Source organism: Musa acuminata, chromosome BXJ2-2 (assembly GCF_036884655.1).
Source record: "Musa acuminata AAA Group cultivar baxijiao chromosome BXJ2-2, Cavendish_Baxijiao_AAA, whole genome shotgun sequence".
Taxonomy (NCBI): Eukaryota; Viridiplantae; Streptophyta; class Magnoliopsida; order Zingiberales; family Musaceae; genus Musa; species Musa acuminata.
Window position 1 is genome coordinate 20840376 of NC_088339.1, and position 19156 is coordinate 20859531.

At 42.7% G+C, this 19156-nt stretch overlaps 2 protein-coding genes across 5 annotated transcripts; both read right to left on the reverse strand.

Annotated features, from left to right (window-relative positions):
- Positions 1-627: 627 nt before the first annotated feature.
- On the reverse strand, positions 628-5170 carry LOC103969742 (prefoldin subunit 3). Its single transcript, XM_009383396.3, has 6 exons — positions 4865-5170; positions 3490-3547; positions 3093-3164; positions 1219-1338; positions 1014-1115; positions 628-894 (listed from the first exon to the last, which is right to left on the reverse strand). The coding sequence occupies exons 1-6, from the start codon at positions 5017-5019 to the stop codon at positions 823-825; spliced, it is 579 nt and encodes a 192-aa protein (XP_009381671.2). The 5' UTR covers positions 5020-5170; the 3' UTR covers positions 628-822.
- A 4789-nt stretch (positions 5171-9959) lies between these two features.
- LOC103969753 (probable protein phosphatase 2C 42) lies at positions 9960-18469 on the reverse strand. 4 transcript variants are annotated; one of them, XM_009383406.3, is made up of 4 exons: positions 17961-18469; positions 12797-13197; positions 11051-11287; positions 9960-10380 (listed from the first exon to the last, which is right to left on the reverse strand). In XM_009383406.3, the coding sequence occupies exons 1-4, from the start codon at positions 18262-18264 to the stop codon at positions 10168-10170; spliced, it is 1155 nt and encodes a 384-aa protein (XP_009381681.2). In that variant the 5' UTR covers positions 18265-18469; the 3' UTR covers positions 9960-10167. The 4 variants fall into 4 exon arrangements, with proteins under 4 accessions (XP_009381681.2, XP_009381695.2, XP_009381688.2 ...); XM_009383420.3 differs by having other exon boundaries at positions 12797-13164; positions 17961-18466; XM_009383413.3 differs by having other exon boundaries at positions 9960-10423; positions 17961-18466.
- Positions 18470-19156: the final 687 nt, after the last annotated feature.

Genomic DNA, 19156 nt, shown 5'->3' on the forward strand with positions numbered 1-19156 from the left:
ACGAGCGAGCATTCCTACGATATTAAGCTTTCATTCTAATACCAAAAATATTATGAAAAGATATCATTAATATTCTAATCAGCCCAATGTAGTCTAAGCCCATATGCGCAAAGTTATTCAAGGTGCTCTTAGGTGAAAACACCAATCTCCCGTGCCACCCACGTGAAAATCAAGGTCAAGAAAGGTTTTCCAAGTAGTAACCCCAGGTAGTAAATGCAACTCGTGAAAAATGATCCCTTATAATTATACTAAAACTAAGATAGTAAATGAACAAAATATTCTATAAAATACCCTACGATAAGATAACCCTCAATCACCTCTATCCCAATCTTTTCTTCACGTGGGCAATGGGCAATAAGGGTAAGACCAGCTGTAACATTCTCCGTTAGACCCTTATCCACGTGAACAAACCGATGGAGGACAATGTCTATCTCCTTCTTCCAATCTGGACATCACACAAAAGTCACGTGTCACAACTAAAAGGTATTCCCCGTCACAACTAAAAGGTAGAAACCACAAACTTCCAAGTCCTGTTATCTGAATACTCTTCACAAAATATTTCAGTAAAGACTTTCCTACTCTCTTAGGAACAAAATAATCAGTTTCCAATTAGTGTAACTCAGAACATGCTCAAAAATGTACTGTGGAAATATGTTACGTCTAGGATCGACATAAATAATTAATTCTTTTTAGCACAATAACTTCATAAAAACAACATCCCATTCTAGGAGAGTAGCACTGTAACGTAGGAAACAGCAACTAAGCAAACACATCAAACCGAGAGAGCTCCAGTTTAGCGACTGAAAGCTATTGCAAAAAGGATCACTCTTCTTTTGTAACTTGTTTGATTCTTCGCTGGTGAACATCCCAGTTGTACACCCGGGCAACGGTGACCTGCACATACATCATGATCTCAGATGGTCATGCATGAGATATTTGAATGAGTTTGCCACCTTATTAAAGATTCTATGTGTTTCCTTTGGACATCGGATACAAAGAACTGGAACAGGTACCTGAGTTATGGTAACTTGATCCCTCAAGAACTGCAGATCAGCAACAAGGACTTCCAAACTGGCTTTAGCATTTTCTAAGTTCTTTTCTAGGAGGGCCTTTGCCTATGAAAATTTAGGTGGATATCGAATGTATCAACACCTAAAACTTTCTAAGATCTGAAACTACATGACACGACACATTGAGAAAAGAAAGAAAAGAACCAACCTCTTTCAAGGAATACTCGAGCATGACATTTGCTCCCAACCAAAGGCACACCGAATCACTATCCTCGATTTTTGCCCGTGAATAAATGCCTTCAGACACTTCAAAATCAGCAATGAGTGCCTGCAATTGTTTATATTGCCAAAATTGAGAATCAAATTCTCTGAAAATTGTCTATTGATATCTATTGGAAAATTGTCCACAACAACCTGGATGCTGCAACTAATCTCTTCAAAACAAACGATGAGTGATGAATTATAGGATATTGGCAACTATTCACTTGAACCTTTCCAATCAATTCAAAACACAGAAATAGGTATAAACTTCTCAACTAATATAATAAACCTCTAATGTTAAAAGTCCTGTAGTTACATCAAACCACAGTGTTTTGTTGGGCATATAATCACACGTATAAGCAGATTAGAGTGGCCCTCAATAAGATGATGAAATAGTTTGTGCAACAGAATCAGGTATTGATTAAACTTCACATTTACCTGATTTACATTCAGAAAACCTTGTTTTCCTTGATTTCAGTTAACATGAATGAAAAAGAAAGAACCAAATATTTTAAGATAATCAGGTGCTGAAGTAAAGGACTGGAAACTTTAATGAAGAAGGAAATAATTCAAAAAAGCCAAGCAGAAGCAGGTGGCTAAGCTTGCATCCTTCAATTTATAGTGGTGACCTTTCTTTGCACCATTTTGCAAGTTATTTAAAATTTTCAGAACTTTCCAAAACCACTTATTTAATTTTCATTCTGTTCCTATACAGAAGGGAAGGAAATATTACACTGGAAGTCCGTTATTTGTATCTCAATTTATTTTAAAATTATTTTGACATACAATGAATACTCAATATCGAACACTTGACTAATGCGTGACTCGAGTTTGAGAAGCTAAAATTGGGGATGCAAGAGGAGCACAATTAACCTCAAACTAATAAACAAAGTTAATAAACTACCTCCACACTTCAATCTTCAGTTAATTAGAAATTTCACCACCATGATTTTACTTTCATCCAGATGCTAAAGCTGCAGTTTTCAAACGACCAACTTCTGCCACCAATTAACTGATCTTGTAGTTCTTAATGCATAGTTTAACATAAAAAATATAATTAATGTATATTGTGAAGCAAATCCATAAAAATGGAAGGATATATTTTTGTTGGTGAAAAAACTATGCATTATAGACATACGATTTTCAAATTACTGTATGCATATTTTACATTATATAAAAACTCAAATGATATACAGCTTGATGAATGCTTTTTTTCTTGGCAAAGCAAGTTATGTTTTAAATAAATTTTATATATTTGGCCAAGCACATATCCCAGAGTATGAAAACTGTCATCATGATATGAGAGGACAGCAATGTTTCGACTTTCATCTTAGGACTGGACCTGATGAGGATTTCCTATAATGAACCTTAATGCACTACATATATGAAAATTCATCCCCATGTAAAACAGACTATTCAACGGTGAAAACAGATGGGAAAGGAGAGAGGTACATGAAGGGAAACTGTGTAAATTGGGGCATTCGGTAGTGACAAAGTGATTCTGCTAGATAACTCATACAGATCAATCACTTCAAAAAAGGAATGGCACTAAAACATCAATGAGCTTATTAATTGGTCATTAAACTTTAAATTTGTGCCTCAATAGCATCTTACACAACAAAAGCGATCCTTATGTTTTACTCAGTTGTAAGATGATACGAGCAGAAAATTAATTGCACAATATGAATGAGCCCAATAAGAAATAGAAATACTAACCTGCATAAGGATTGTTGTTTCAAAGTTAACATTCCAAGTAAACTTATATCAAGAGCAGGACAATGACATAAGTTATAGAAGATCGATGAATTACTTGAAACGAACCTCACCAGTGCCTTTCTTGGCTTCTAATGTGGCAACAACATCTAGGCACTTCTCGATATCAGGAATTTTTGCCTGCACTAACATAACTGAAAAGGTCAGTTCTTTAAGCATCAAGCTTTAATAAACAACCCACAATAAAGACACAAAAAGTTTTCTCTCAAAGAAAATTCACATTAAGGAAAATAATTGTAGTTCTCTTTCCTCAAACAAATGACCTACTATCTCAGAGGTTTAACATGAAAGCCCTGTGATTTTTTTAAAATTTAATGAGGAAGCTCATGTGGCACAAAGTTTAGATGACATACAAGTGACTTTTCATCAAATAGTCACGTATAAGTTCAAGCAGAACATTTGCATCATCTACTTTTTAGAAAGTAAACCAAGAAAAGAGAACAACCTGGAGATCCCTTTGCTGTGCCAGAAGTTTCATTTCCACAATCTTATACTGCTGAAGCCTGAGAAGAATGATAGCAAACTTGTATAAAGCATCAACATAAATAGAGAAGGTATACCCAATGTTTGCAACAGTTAGGAATTTTTAATCCATGAAAAATAAAAATAGTTCCATGTAATATCAGTAAGTCCTTTGTAAGAATCATACCGTCTGAAGTAAGTTATTTGTACATCATCCTAATTCAAATGTTCAAGTAGATAAACAATTGAAATTCCATGCTGCTTACTAAAGTACAATGGAGAAATAGATCTAATCCTTGAAACATCAACCCAGGATCAATTCCTCTTAAAGTTTCAAAGTGTCACAATCCAACATATGATAGCATTACTGACCCATTAACATTTTTTTCACTAGAAAAATTTTTTATTACATCAAATGACATACATGACGCTCACACATGGACTCGACCTAAAACCTATCCCTTGTGCTTCAATGCACTAACCAATCCAGATATCTCAACAATGCTCTGGCCCATTAACATGATAAATATGAACCATTGACCCAAAATGCTAAGCTGAAATCAATCATAGTAGACCCATCTAGTCCTCAAGACCAACTTAATTCTCCTCACACATCAAGTCCTCATCAAAGCCAAACAATATCTAGAATCAATCTAGTAGGGCATCACAGGCTCAATCCAATGGTGGCGACGCCATGAAATGCCTCCCATCCCATCCACGGATAGTCATTTACCACTTGGGCTTCTGACCAAGCGTGGTAATAGGGTCCACTCTCGATCTGAACCAGTAGGAAAACTAGTTCATTAACTAACTACTTATCCAAAATTATTAAGCCCAAAAAAGGGATACTGGACCCATTAACCTTATAAACTAACTCAATTCTTCTCTCGTATTGGACTTAAGGCTAAACTTAGGGTGTCACAAAAAGAACCTAAGAAAAATAGACAATAAACAGGCAATTGGAGCTCTATCTTATAACTGCAACTTTACCAATTTATTCGCATATATAAAGATGACGACGCAGATCAACATATCCAATGAGTCCCAAGAAGAGATTTTTCGAGGATAGTAATCATCAGATTAATGAAACAACAAATGTATACAAATGAAATCCAAAAGTAACTTGAAAAGCAACTGAACCAAGAAAGAATTGAGAGAGATCAAAGCGACACAAACAACACTTACTAATTTGAAAAGTACAACGTGTTACAGAAAAGAAGAGCCCCAAAAGAAAACGTGATACCAATGATCGGAAGAGGAAGAACAACAACAAAACAAAAGTGTAGATAAATTCAGATCGAAGCATCTGATCCGTCGCCACTTGAAAGAATATAGAGGAGAAAAAGAGACGAAAGAACCTCTCTTGAAGGAAGGCGAGGGAGGAGTTGGCATCGAGGCCGGATTGTTTGAGATAGGTCTCGACGTCCTCCACGAATGATGCTCCCGGGATACCCCTCCTCTCCGTGACCGCGGCGGGCGAAGTAGGCAACGAAGCCGAGGCAGCAGCCGCCATTTGCGAGGAGGCAAGGATCCCAGGAAGACTTCGGCTCCGGTAGTAGTGGTGGTGGTCGAATCCGGCTTCCGCACTTCAAGTTCTCTGCTCTCTCAGCTTAGGGTTCTTCGAACATTTTTCTTATTTATTTATTTAGTTATCGACGTCACATGAAACATCAGTGGGGATTCCGTCCAATAAACCGTCGCACGAATCTCATAGCTTGCCGGCCCAATAAACCCTTCTCAGCTTTTTTTTATTTATTTATTGAGCGAATTCCTTTTAAAAAAATCCTAAAACTTGATAATTTTTCAAATAACGCGTTAACATTAGAAAAATTTTCGAATAGTATTCATTTTTTCATATATCCATTCTACTCCTATCAACCCGTCCCGTAAAATTTTAAGAAATTCTCGTCCATCACCCATAGTGTAAGTGACCAACGGCGGAGATCTTACCCTCATTGGACCTCAATAGCTGTCTCGATTGCCCACAAGCTCCTCTCACCATCAGGGTCTATGGATTCCTCTCGTCATCGATCGTAGGCAAGGAAGGAGAGGGAGCAACCAGTGCATGTGTTTTTTGTGGCGGAAGGACATGCCTTTGTCATTATCTATAGTCTCCCTCGTCTTCGACCATGGGTGAGAAAGAAGATAGGGCAGCTCACAGGCTTAGTCACTGACCACAGATAAAGGAGAGTGGGCAACCCACACATCCCCGTGTTGATCATAAGGGACAAAGAGGGATTAGCATGTGTATTAACTATCGCCTACAAGCTCTCCTCACAATTGATCATAAGTGAGAAAGGAGGTGGTATGACTCACGAGATTCATGAAGACAAAGACAATGCAGGAAGGTAAGGGTGGCGACGACATATCCGATAAAGATATGGGTAAAATGGTATTTTCATGTGATTAGCAGTGTTGCGTGAAAATTTTTCAAAAATATTTTTTCTAAATTCATCCTTATTTATTTATTTAGTTATCGATGTCACATGAGTGGGTTTTGCCCATACTTAGGTGTGAATAAGAGTCCAAATGATATCTTGCATGAATTTTACAATTTATTGGTCCAAAAAATTCCTCTTAGAAAGAAACAAAATAAAAGAAAGAAAAATAAAGCCAACAATTCTGAATTAGATGTGCTTAAAGAAAACAAACTTATGTATCTTGTCACTATGGTTGATGCACAAGAAATTAACTATAAATCTCATTGTTTTGCTCTTAAAAGAAGGGCAGAAATTTCATTCTTAATCCTACTTAATGATGAAATTTTAGCTATCAGCTAAAAGAATATTTTTGTTCCCAAAGAATAATTTTGTTGATTTCAGCTCCTCTTACTCTCAGAATCCAAATTTTCCTAGTAATAATTGTGATGCATAAATCTTGTTGAAGAAAATGCAAGTACACTACCTCAAACAAAATAAGCACATCCTTTTTAAGCAGAACCACTCAGCCATCAGTGAACTCCTCATCTTGTTTCTATTACTATATTTATAATTTTTTTATTATTTAAGATTTCTTTTATAAGTAGATGTAAATATTCTTAACTTAACTCTCGTACCGTTTTTTTTTTTTTCATTCTCTTCTTCCTCCTCGTAGCATCTTTCTTCGTCGATGATGATGCAAAGTAATAAGAAAAAATAAATAATGGATGATTTAAAAATCAAAGAAGGTGAAAAATAATTTTCTTATGTTTATTAGATCGATTTAATGTTTTTAGGGTTTAAAACGTTACGTTACACATCAAAAAGATTATATTTTAGATGTTTCTCTAACAACTTAGGATATATCATCTTGAAGATGATATTTAAGATATTTTTATAATAACTTGAAAGATGTCATCTTCCTGAGTCCCTACATTGACCTATAAAGTGTCGAGATAATTAAGGGGGTATGAGAAATATGAATATGATTAGTAATTAAAGGGTTATATTTAGTAAAATTAATTTTTTTAGGTAATTATATATTTTAAATAATAAAAAGGAGATTGCTTATCTTTAGAAAAAAAAACTTGTTGAAGGAATTGGAATTGTAAGATATTAAAAAAGATATGTACAGTTTATTGTAAACATATCCACCACATGCCAATCTCTGTTCCTAAGAACTCCTCCTCATTCATCTTTATTAGCAGTCTCAAGATCACGCGAAAAGAGAATAAAAGAAACCAAAAGACAAAGAGAATACAAAATCTCAAAAAAGAAGAGAAAGAAACAAAGAGAACGCAAGGAGGAAGTACTCCACGAGAAATCACTCGTCGGATTCACGGGGTGACAACGCTTTCACCATCATCTGAATCACCTTCACTTGCAATTGCAGGCACATGATGTGGCCGGCCACTTCAAGGAAGAGCCCGTCGAGCTCCATCGACTCACAATGCGGGATGCGTCGCCGCAGGTTCGTCATCTTCTCCTCGACACAGCTCATGGACCTCGGATTGCACAAGGCAGTTCTACCTCCGTTTCTCTCAGTCTTGGATGCTCTCGCTTCCTTCTTCTTGATGCATGGCTTTTGCCTGGATCGAAGCAGGAGGAGTGAACGGGCTCGAGGTGATCGATGTGCTGCGACGTGTGCTCGGGCTGTGGCCAAGAAGTTAAGAGCTTGTATAGAGGCTGCCATGAATGAGAGTGAGACTTTTGTCTTTCGTTCGAAACCAGTTCTTCGTATGAACACACACACACCCAGATAGGTTGGTTGATACATATAAGAGCAATTAATGACATTTGTAGTGTAATGAAAATAATAGAAGATAAGAATGAAGAATCTTTATCGAAGATATGAAGCTTTAGCTTGAATATAATAAGTTATCCTGTCCCTCTTCTAAAGCTATCCTATCCCTCTCCTACATATATAGATTAGAAGGATCGATGCAAACACACACATACAGACACATAGATAGGTTGGTTGATACATAGAAGAGCAATTAATGACATTTGTGGTACAACGAAAATAATAGAAGATAAGAACAATTATTGAAGAAGCTTTAGCTTAAATATAATAAGTTATCCTGTCCCTCTCCTAAAGCTATCATGTCCCTCTCCTACATATATAGATTAGGAGGATCAATGCAAACAGACACACACAGACACACAGACAGGTTGGTTGATACATAGAAGAGCAATTAATGACATTTGTGGTGCAACGAAAATAATAGAAGATAAGAACAATTATTGAAGAAACTTTATTGAAGATAAGAAACTTTAGTTTGAATATAATAAGCTATCATGTCCCTCTCCTAAAGTTGTTCTGTCCCTCTCCTACGTATACAGATTAGGAGGATCGATGCAAAGAATGGTTTACGAGCGAGAGTCGTGAGTAGAGCAAGAGTAGATCGCTGATGCTACTATGATTGTTGTTGTTGTGAGGGCATAGGTGTTCCTTTCGTTCCCCTTAAGTCCGCCCTTTGTTCTCCTTAAGTCCGCCCTTTGTTTTCCTTAAGTCCGCCAACTGTTGGCAGATCAACGAAGACTATCACGGTGAGGAAGATGAGGATTGGCCGTGGAGCCTCTTAGGAATTTGGTTGCAGCGGTGTTGGTCGCTGGCCGAAGGCAAGAGCGAAGCTTCGCTTTTTTCACTGCTCTGATACCATGATAAAAATAATAGAAGATAAGAACAATTATTAAAAAAGTTTTATTGAAGATAAGAAGCTTTAGCTTGAATACAATAAGATGTCCCTCTCCTACTTATGCATATTAAGAGGAAAGGGGAAATCTTATCTCCGTCAAACTCAAAATATATGAGATCAGAGGAGATGATAAAGATTGAGGAGAGAAGAAAGAGAAGTGACATGAGAGGATTTGGTTATGGCAAAGATCATGTTCTTCTCCCACACCAATGAACATGCAGCCAATCAATGGATTCCTAAACTACTACTGCCTCTCCCTCTCTGATCCTCATATCCTTCTCGTTCTTTTTTTCCTCGTGAAAACATCCTCGATGATATAAGATAAAAGAGTTTTTGGTTCAATCTTGAGACGATGAAAATATCGGTTAATTCTCATACACAAGACCATATTTTACCCCAAGGATAATAATATTTATGCTCTTGAATTTTATCTTTTAATATATTATTTCAACATTAGCTTAATCTACCTTTTCTTTTTGTAACAGTATGTGAGGAAACCAAATCCAATACTTGCTAATAATTCAAAGGTCATGAGTTTGAATTACCTTCTTCTCAGTAAGAAATCTTAAGCATGGTGACATGAGGATCATGCAATCAAGAGTACTGGCTTCACATGTTTGTAGAGCACACCAAAAAGAATTATCACATTACAAATTGCTAAAAGGACCTCTAGATTAAGGGGCAAATTTAATCAAGTGAATTGACATGATTATTTCTACCCTAAAAAATGACCCAGTGCTGTGAGATACCCCAAGAATTTCCATTGGATGACATGATGAGCCAGAATACTCTTTACATGTGTGAAATCAAATGACTCATTTGACCTACTTTTTGACAGATCTAAAGCATGTCCCAAAAGTCTTTCTTTCATCTGCCTCTTGAGATTGATCTCCAAAGATATCCTCATGAATGATGATAAATCAAATTGTTAGAGGATGATACATGGGTGAATCGAGTGTCATCATGCCTCTCACACATGTCAACAACAGCCCTTGGGATTGTGCTTAGGAAGCTATCTAGAAACTGAAATTTTGGCTACAGATGTCTACACAGGTGGCAATGGTGCAAGCATTGTTTTATTGGCAAAATTTTAAAGAACAAAAAAGAAAAGAAAAAAGACAAGGGATCACCCAAGCTTGATAACCCAATATACTGCCAGAGTCCATTACTCAACTAAATATTATACATTATGCAGAGAACTGCAGATATTAAAATGCTGCTGCATGGCAAATCTTGTTTGATCATTGATTCTTACTGACTGTCAACAATCTACTCTATTAAAGCATCACAGGCCCCCTTCAATAAAACAAAAGGAAGAGAGAGGATGAGCAGGGAAATACAGTAAAAACATCAAGAACAGGTTTATTTGAAATTGCTATCCAAAGTCAAGAAATTATGTATCTGACAGCACAACAGTTTAAATACAAGGTAAAAAAAATGCTTTTATAATAAAAGAAATATGACAAACTTTTCATGGTCATTAAAACCCCACAAAGCAATCAATCTTCCAAATAAAGAAACTTTCGATACTGGCTGTGTTGATCATCAGTTAGAGAATGTTTTGGAATTTTGAAAGAACTCTTCATGTGCTTCAATGATCCAAAGCACCTCGAACTGAAAACTGAGGAACTTGCATGTGATCTTGAACCTTCTCATGATTAAGGAATATAATGATGACAGTAATATCATCATGAAAATGCCGGCGGACCTTCTTGTCAATCCTTTTGAGATCTGAATATCGCATCTCTCGTTTTCTTGCTGCTTCATGGAGAGCAGCTTTAATGAGACCTTTTGCACTTCCCTACAACATGAAAAATAATAATACAAAAAGCAAAACAGGGAAAAACATTTAGATATAATGTCAATCAATGAAGGACAGAATAAGGCTGCAGAATGTGTGAGTTAAATTCAGATTGGGATTTGGGATGTATGTTAAATCAATCCTGGAACTTTGGCATGTAGAACGAATTTGATAAAAGTGAAGGTTAAAGGCTTGATTATAATTATACATCTCGATATAAAGAAGAGAGTGCAGTTTGCATATGACAGTGACGTAGCTCCATTGTTCATACAAATATTTTGCACTCTACTCTAGCTTTATATGCAAGTGACTTCTAGAAGTATGATAAGCACTCCAAAAACAGCATCAGTAAGGCTCCATAAAGAGCTTCAGTTGTGCCACGAGTAAGTAATGACTCATATAAGACTACAGATTGTCTTTATTTTCAAAACTCTGATATGTCCATATAAGTAAGCACTAAGGATATGTATAACACTCAGCCCGATATTACTCAAACAAAGAAAAGAAATATCTAATATAAAGAAAAATGCATGAATGTTCTTCATAAGAGAAACTAAAAAAAAGATAGAAGGAAAAGCAAATAGCATGAGATGATACGAGCAATAACAATGAGGTGAAGATGCTTACTGCACGTGGATGACTGTGAACAATCTCAACTGCCTTTTGGTCACTTAGATGTTCCCATAGACCATCTGAAGCAAATATGAGGAAAGAGTCACTTTGTTCAAGATGATGAAACATAATAGACGGATCCGCAGTCAAGATAGGCATGTTCATGGGTTCAGCTATTCTGAACTTTGGGTTGATTGGTTCTCTGTTATACTGGGAATGTTTCATGTATGCATCACCTATAGATCTAGAGACCTGCAATTTATCATACAAATTAAACTACAGAAATCATTTCAAGATCAGAAAGTAATTTGATAATTTGAATGCAAGGAACAGCAGTCGACCAGTGCATCAATAAGTAGCCTTTAAACATGTTCATGTTTATCAAATGACAAATTATATTCTCAATCAGAACTCTTAATTCTTCAAAGAATGTAATTTGACACATCTATATTAACATCATCATTTTAGGACTATTAACTTTTTGTGTATGTTCCTTCATGAATGCCCAATATTTCAACCCATAAAATGTAATTGACGTTTCAATTGTCTAATTTTTTCCACTCATCTAAGGGATGCACATGATCACACAATACTTTTGATGTCCTCTTCTTCAACTATCTCAACTTTAACACTGTGAACACTATTTTTATAAATATTTCCATCCTTTTAAATAACGAACCCCAAATTTCTAAACTTTTTACTTATTGTCAATCCATTTTAACTATACCAATGATTCTTTTCTTGGCATTTCTGTACCAATGAAGCTTCTCTTGGCACTGCTGACATGATACTACATATATTAGGCCATATTTCTATTTAATTTAAAACATTTTGTTTCTAAAGTTTGATTGCATAATTAATTCCAAATTTCTAACGATACTCTCATCAATCGCAACAATATTATCAAGACAACATGCATTGTGGAAGATTATCTTGTATATGCATAGTAAAGTTAGTTATTCATCAGCATTGCAAAAAGGTAAGACCTTAAAACAGATCATTAATATATAAGTAAATATATCAAGGGAATTCCTAGGAAACTTTCTATTATCCTAGCTTTACTAACACTACTACAATATATACTCTTATCACCTGAAAATAAATATACCACTTCTATTCAAATTCTCATATTATTTTCTTCAGGGCTCTATCAAAGACTTTTTTTTTTTGTCAATGTCTCCTACTCATTAGTGCCCCTCCCACTTCGCCATCCTGCTGCAAGACACTCTCCTGATGCCTCACATCCTAGCAACAACCCACCTCTCCAAATCACAATGTTGAAATCAGATAGCTAAAAGACTTGGAGGACAATGGAAGAAATACCAATTATCAAGCTCTTGTCTCACTCCAAATTGTACTATTTGTCACCATACAAGTTCCTGTGATTTTAAAATCATAGATAGGGCTATAGATTTTCTTATCCTTTACAGTAGACATCAAGGGGGCAATGGAAGTACTGTGGCAAAAGGTGAGGGAACAAGCTATGTGGCAAAACAGAGATATATGATGTAGGTAAAGTACAAATCAAATATCAGGTGGGTTAAATGAAACCCTGAAATCTCTCTCAGGGAAATCATATGTGATGTTCTCTAAATATTTTAAATACTACTTACTACATAATGGAAGTAGGAAAAAGCAAATGTTAAAAACATGGGAGTTCTAAAACACAAAGAAGATTCAAGCAATCAAACCAGGGAAAAATCATTAGTAAGACAGACAGAATCACTGTAAAAATATCTGGAAACGCTGCAACAGATTGACCTGTATGATGCCTTTGATTCTCCAAACTCCATGTTTAAGGATGACAATCTGTGGATCATTTGGGTGCTGTGCCTGAAGCTCCTGTCTTACAGCATCCACATTAGCATTATGCTCAGTTGATAATGATATTGCAGCAATCTCACCAGTGCTGCCGACTTTCTTTCCAAGAATGACGCGAGAATCACCAAGATTAGCCACGTAAAGGGTCTGCTGGCAGACAACACCAACAAGACAGCATGAGCCTGTAGTTGCTATATCTGGTCGAGTGTTCCATAGCTGGGAAACCAGTGCAATAAAACTTTCCTCTGTTGCTAGAAAGGCTCTTTGAATGCCATCACACGTCACACCCTGTGGTCCAGATGAAATTTCTGCATCGAGACAGCAACTACTGACTTGGAAAACTATCAAAAAAGAATGAATCTAAGTAAAAATTTCAGCTAATTCATATAGACAACTTATGAAAGGAAATTGTGATACCCTGACAAGCACTGCAAGCAACAAAAGGGCCTAACATAAGAAACTCAGGAAAAAGAAGTTGGTCCAAAATTAAACTTTCTACTGTGGAAGTAAATCTAGCTTAAGAGAGAAGGTGATTCATGTATGTAATAATAATCTCATTTTACAAGTAATTGTAACACCTAAACTGAAGTGTCAAAATGACACTCAAGTGTTTCAAGGATTATTCAAGCAAAAAATAAAATTAAATTTGTGAAGGTGACATTCCTTCGTTTGGACATGCCTACGTGATAGCCTGTGGAAGATGTAAACCTTTGAAAGATGAAGTTCCAATATTCAAGTTCATAATAACACAGTTCCGGTTCTATGAAGAAGTCAAATGCCAATTCTCATCAAGCTTATTTTGTTCATGGCCTTCCAGAACTGATGAGGATAGTAATTATGATAAGACCTGGGCTGACGTCAGCTGCCCCAGATGATGCCTCATGCCTCGATCGACCCGACTGCACCTGGTCAAACGGATCAGAACGCCGGCCGAGGCACATTAACGCCTGCCCAGGCTCGGTTCCTCACGCCACGCCAACGTTGGTGTCAAACGCTACCAGCCTGCCCCCTGCAAGCGGGCACATCAGGAAATAGTAAGCTTCCCTATAAATACCCTCGCATTCTGAATGGGGGGAGGGAGAGAAAAAGAAACAGACACACAAAAAGACTTCTTCATTTGAAACCCCCTTCACATCATCTGACTTAATCGTCGGAGGGGTCGGGCCGGGGTGCCGAGCACCCCGGCCCGACCTTTGTGCAGGTGCGAAGCCGAAGGTCCCCGCCGGACGCGCAGGCGAGGAGTTCCTGCCTGAAGGAGACGGCTACACCGTCCCGATCGGAAACCGCACCCGACCACCTCAGCGGGCTCGAGGAACGCCCCAGGGAGATCCCCGTCGTCCGGACCCGAACTGAGCCGCGTCGGCCCCGAGGCCACGGCTCAAAGTTGTTTCCCACAACAGATTGGCGCTAGAAGGAGGACCCGGAATGTCGGGTGATCACCCGAGCGGCTCAGATGAGCCCACGGCTGAGAGGTCGCACCCGACTGAATCCTCGGGAGAACATCCCTCGCATGGAGACCATCGTGACAAACACCCCGCCACGACCTCAGAACGATATTGACGAATATTCAACGACCCGGGCTTGTCGCCGCCCGACGGCGCCCCAGCAGACTCAACGCCCATGTCATCCGAGGCCTTTCAGGACCTCGCCCATCAAGTCCGAGCTCTGATGGGTATGGTGCAAACCATTATCCCGCTCGTTTCTCATCCGGCGCGCCCGCCTGCGATCGAACCACTGCGACAACGCAAGGCGCCCGTTCGGGCCCACACGACACTTCCAGAGCCCCCCGCTTCGCCTCGGGTCCGACCGGCCCCACTCGGGGATCCAGTGATGGCAAACCCGAGCGGCCTCCCGGAACCCGAGGCATTCTCTTTGGATTCTATGGACTCCCTGCGAGCCCAGCTACGCTTTGTCGGTCAGCGGCTTGACGAAGTGGAAAAGGAGGTTCGCAGGTCAAAGGGAGAGCTCGGGGAGGACGCACACCAAGGGTCTCCGTTCGCGCCCGAAATACAAGATCAAACAGTCCCCCCGGACTTCCAACTCCCCTCTCTGGACGCTTACGATGGCTCCACCGACCCAGCGGACCATGTAGCTGCTTTTCGCGCCCAAATGGCGCTATACGGAACCTCTGATGCCCTGATGTGCAGAGCGTTTCCCACCACTCTGAGAGGGTCGGCCCACGCGTGGTATGGCGGCTTGAAGACCGGAACGATCGCCTCCTTCGACCAGCTCGTCAAGGACTTCGAGCTCCACTTCGTGGCCTATGCACGGCCGAAACCGTCCGTGGCACTGCTCATCGGACTCAAACAAAGGGAGGACGAGCCCCTCTCACATTTTGTGGATCGCTTTGCCACACAAATACAGGGTTTGCTGGACACTCATCCCTCTCTGTTAGTGCAGGCGTTTATAATGGGCCTGCGACCTTCCAGATTCCTCTGGTCCCTCGTGGAGTGACCCCCACCACGGTGCCAGAGATGCTCCAGCGGGCTAACCAGTACATCGCGGCGAAGGCCTAGGCGGTCGTAAGGAGAAGGGACGACTTTCGGCAGCGGGCTCCATAGAAGAAGTCAAGCATCCGCGGTGGCTATCCAATGTAGTCCTCGTAAAAGGAATCTAGGCCCTGCCTCAGTCTCTTCCAAGCGAAGGCTCAGTATCTACCTGACAGCCTCCCGGTTCGCGGTTAGCTCCGACCTAACCCCCTTCGGTATATACACGGCTCGGCCGCAGTCTGCCCGAGTCCACCTCAGCACGGCCTGCCCGCCTGAGTCGTGTCCCTCGGCCTTTGCCATATCCCTCGGCCGAAGACTACCGAGTCCACCTCAAGGCGGCCTTCCCGCCTGAGCCGTATCTCTCGGCCGTAGACTGCCGAGTTCCCCTCAGGGCGGCCTTCCCGCCTGAGTCGTATCCCTCGGCCGAAGACTGCCGAGTCCACCTCAGGGTGGCCTTCCCGCCTGAGCCGTATCTCTCGACCGTAGACTGCCGAGTTCCCCTCAGGGCGACCTGCCTGCCTGAGCCGTATCTCTCGGCCGTAGACTGCCGAGTTCCCCTCAGGGCGGCCTGCCCGCCTGAGCCGTATCCCTCGGCAGAAGAGTGCCGAGTCCTCCTCAGGGCGGCCTTCCCGCCTGAGCCGTATCTCTCGGCCGTAGACTGCCGAGTTCCCCTCAGGGCGGCCTGCCCGCCTGAGCCGTATCCCTCGGCCATAAACTGCCCGAGTCCACCTCAGCGCAGCCTGCCTGCCTGCGTCGTACTCTTCGGCCATGTTGCCCATGACCACGCCTGCGCGGTCTGCCCGCCTGCGTCGTGCTCCTCGGCTGCATGATGCCCGAGACCACACCTGCGTGGCATGCCCGTCTGCGTCGTGCTCCTCGGTCGTATGATGCCCGAGACCACACCTGCGCGGCCAGCCCGCCTGCGTCGTGCTCCTCGACTCCATGCTCCCCGAGACACACCTACGTGGTCAGCCCGCCTGCGTCGTGCTCCTCGGCTCCATGCTTCTCGAGATCACACCTGCGCGGCCAGCCTGCTTGCGTCGTGCTCCTCGGCTCCATGCTCCCCGAGACACACCTGCGCGGCCAGCCCGCCTGCGCCGTGCTCCTCGGCTCCATGCTCCCCGAGACCACACCTGTGCGGCCAGCCCGCCGGCGTCGTGCTCCTCGGCTCCATGCTCCCCGAGACCACACCTGCGCGGCCAGCCTGCCTGCGTCGTGCTCCTCGGCTCCATGTCCCCCGAGACACACCTACGCGGCCAGCCCGCCTGCATCGTGCTCCTCGGCTCCATGCTCCCCGAGACACACTTGCGCGGCCAGCCCGCCTGCGTCGTGCTCCTCAACTCCATGCTCCCTGAGACACACCTGCGCGGCTAGCCCGCCTGCGTCGTGCTCCTCAGCTCCATGCTTCTCGAGACACACCTGCGCGGCCAGCCCGCCCGCGTCGTGCTCCTCGGCTCCATACTCCCCGAGACCGCGCCTGCATGACCAGCCCGCCTGAAAGCGGAAGCCATGCCTCGGACTCCCGTTACAACGACCGACGCATAGCTTCTTTCTAGGGGGGAATATGATGAGGATAGTAATTATGATAAGACCCGGGCTGACGTCAGCTGCCCCAGATGACGCCTCACGCCTCGATCGACCCGACTGCACCTGGTCAAACGGACCAGAACGTCGGCCGAGGCACATTAATGCCTACCCAGGCTCGGTTCCTCACGCCACGCCAACGTTGGTGTCAAACGCTACCAGCCTGCCCCCTGCAAGCGGGCACATCAGGAAACTGTAAGCTTCCCTATAAATACCCTCGCATTTTGAACGGGGGGAGGGAGAGAAAAAGAAACAGACACACAAAAAGACTTCTTCATCTGAAACCCCCTTCACATCATCTAACTTGATCGTCGGAGGGGTCGGGCTGAGCACCCCGGCCCGACCTTTGTGCAGGTGCGAAGCCGAAGGTCCCCGCCGGACGCGCAGGCGAGGAGTTCCTGCCCGGAGGAGACAGCTACACCGTCCCGATCGGACACCGCACCCGACCACCTCAGCGGGCTCAAGGAACGCCCCAGGGAGATCCCCGTCGTCCGGACCCGAACCGAGCCACGTCGGCCCCGAGGCCACGGCTCAAAGTTGTTTCCCACAACAAGAACTAAACTAGTGCCGTGCCATGAAGCTGGAGGCCCTTACATAATAAATGCAAAACAGTGAGACTAAATAGAACACATCAAGGTTTGATGCAATAAAGTAGACAAAGGCAATGTACACAAACTTCACATGAAAATTAAGGTGCACACAAGAAAAAAGCAGTGCATTAATCTTCTTCTAGGGTTAGATCCGGGCATTCCAATTCGACCTTGTACTACCGCTTGAGTCTGAACCACAAAAAATATCAAATATTCAAGAAAATAGTATATAGACTATGGAAAAGAAAGAAATTTCCTAAAAGAATGAAAAATGCACTAATTACTGCAATTTTCAACGAATGAATGTTCCTAAAATGAACCGTTAAGTAACCAAAGACCAAAAAAGAACAACTTTTATCAAAATTGGGCGTCAGACGAGAAGATTACAAAAAGAAGCAAAGTGTTCCCAAGAAAATCGAGGGGAAGATGTCCGGAGGCTACCTCTGAAGTGAGCGAAGAGATGGTCGCAGACGTATCGCGCGGCGTCGGGTCCCCCGTGGCCGTCGTAGACGCCGACGAAGGTGCCGAAGGGGCCGGACTCGATCCGGCTCTGGTCCTCGAGGACTCGGTTGGCCTGGACCACGGCCATGGAGAACTCGCCTCCCGCGCAACGGCCTAGGTCACGGGACCACAGGAGCCCCGCCCGGCAGGCGGCCCCGTCACCACCCCCGCCGCCGACGCCGCCTCCTCTCCTGCCAAACGGCCTCCAGAGCGACGACAGCAGCCTTATCAGCGGTCGCAGCATCCCACATCTCGCGCCAAAACACCCAAGTCCCAGCCCTCCCCTTCAATCCCACCAACCCTCGAGAGAGAGAGAGAGAGAGAGAGAGAGAGACAGAGAGAGAGAGAGAAGAGCAAAGAAATGAAAGAGGAGGGAGTGAGGGGTGCGCAGGTTAGCCGGGGAGGGCGCAGGATACCGTGGCCGGAGGGCGAGTAGGCAAGGCGGCTTTTGGGAGGGGAATTTGGTCCGTTATGTGGAGCTTTCGCCACGCATCCTGCCCCACAGAGAGCCCCACAACTGCACCCTCTCCACTGAGAAATTGGCGAATATGGGTCCCATTTAAACACAGCGTCTACTGGCGAAAACCGTTGGTACAGATTCCATGTGGTCAATGGAGGGGCACTTTAACGGAGTGGGTCCCACATGGGAGGTAATATTATAATAATGTATACCGGTTTGGACCCAAACCGCAACTTGGCCTCGGTGCCTGGGTTGGCACGGACAGCGGGAGCCAAACGCCAAGCCACAGGATTAATACGTCCAGACATGGCTTGACCAATAGAAAAGCGCCTTGAAGGCATGTAACCCATATCCTGACCGGTCCAATCACCCTTGTGGCCCGTGGTTGGTTTAAGAGCAAATCTTCAGTCACTCGACAAAGACACCCAAGGAAGACCCAAGGAACGTGGATGAGTAAAAGGCACAATGGTCCACCGGGATCCACGCGCTTGAGATGACATGGAGGGATTACACTACCTACGTATTGTGGATGGTACAGTCGATCATGTCGACTTTAGTTACCTAATGAAGTGAACTCGATGTGGAATTTTACCTCTAAAAAAATCTTTAATATTAGACTTCCCTTAATTACGACCTCGACCAACATCGCCTCCACCCATCGCCCCCTGCTCCCACC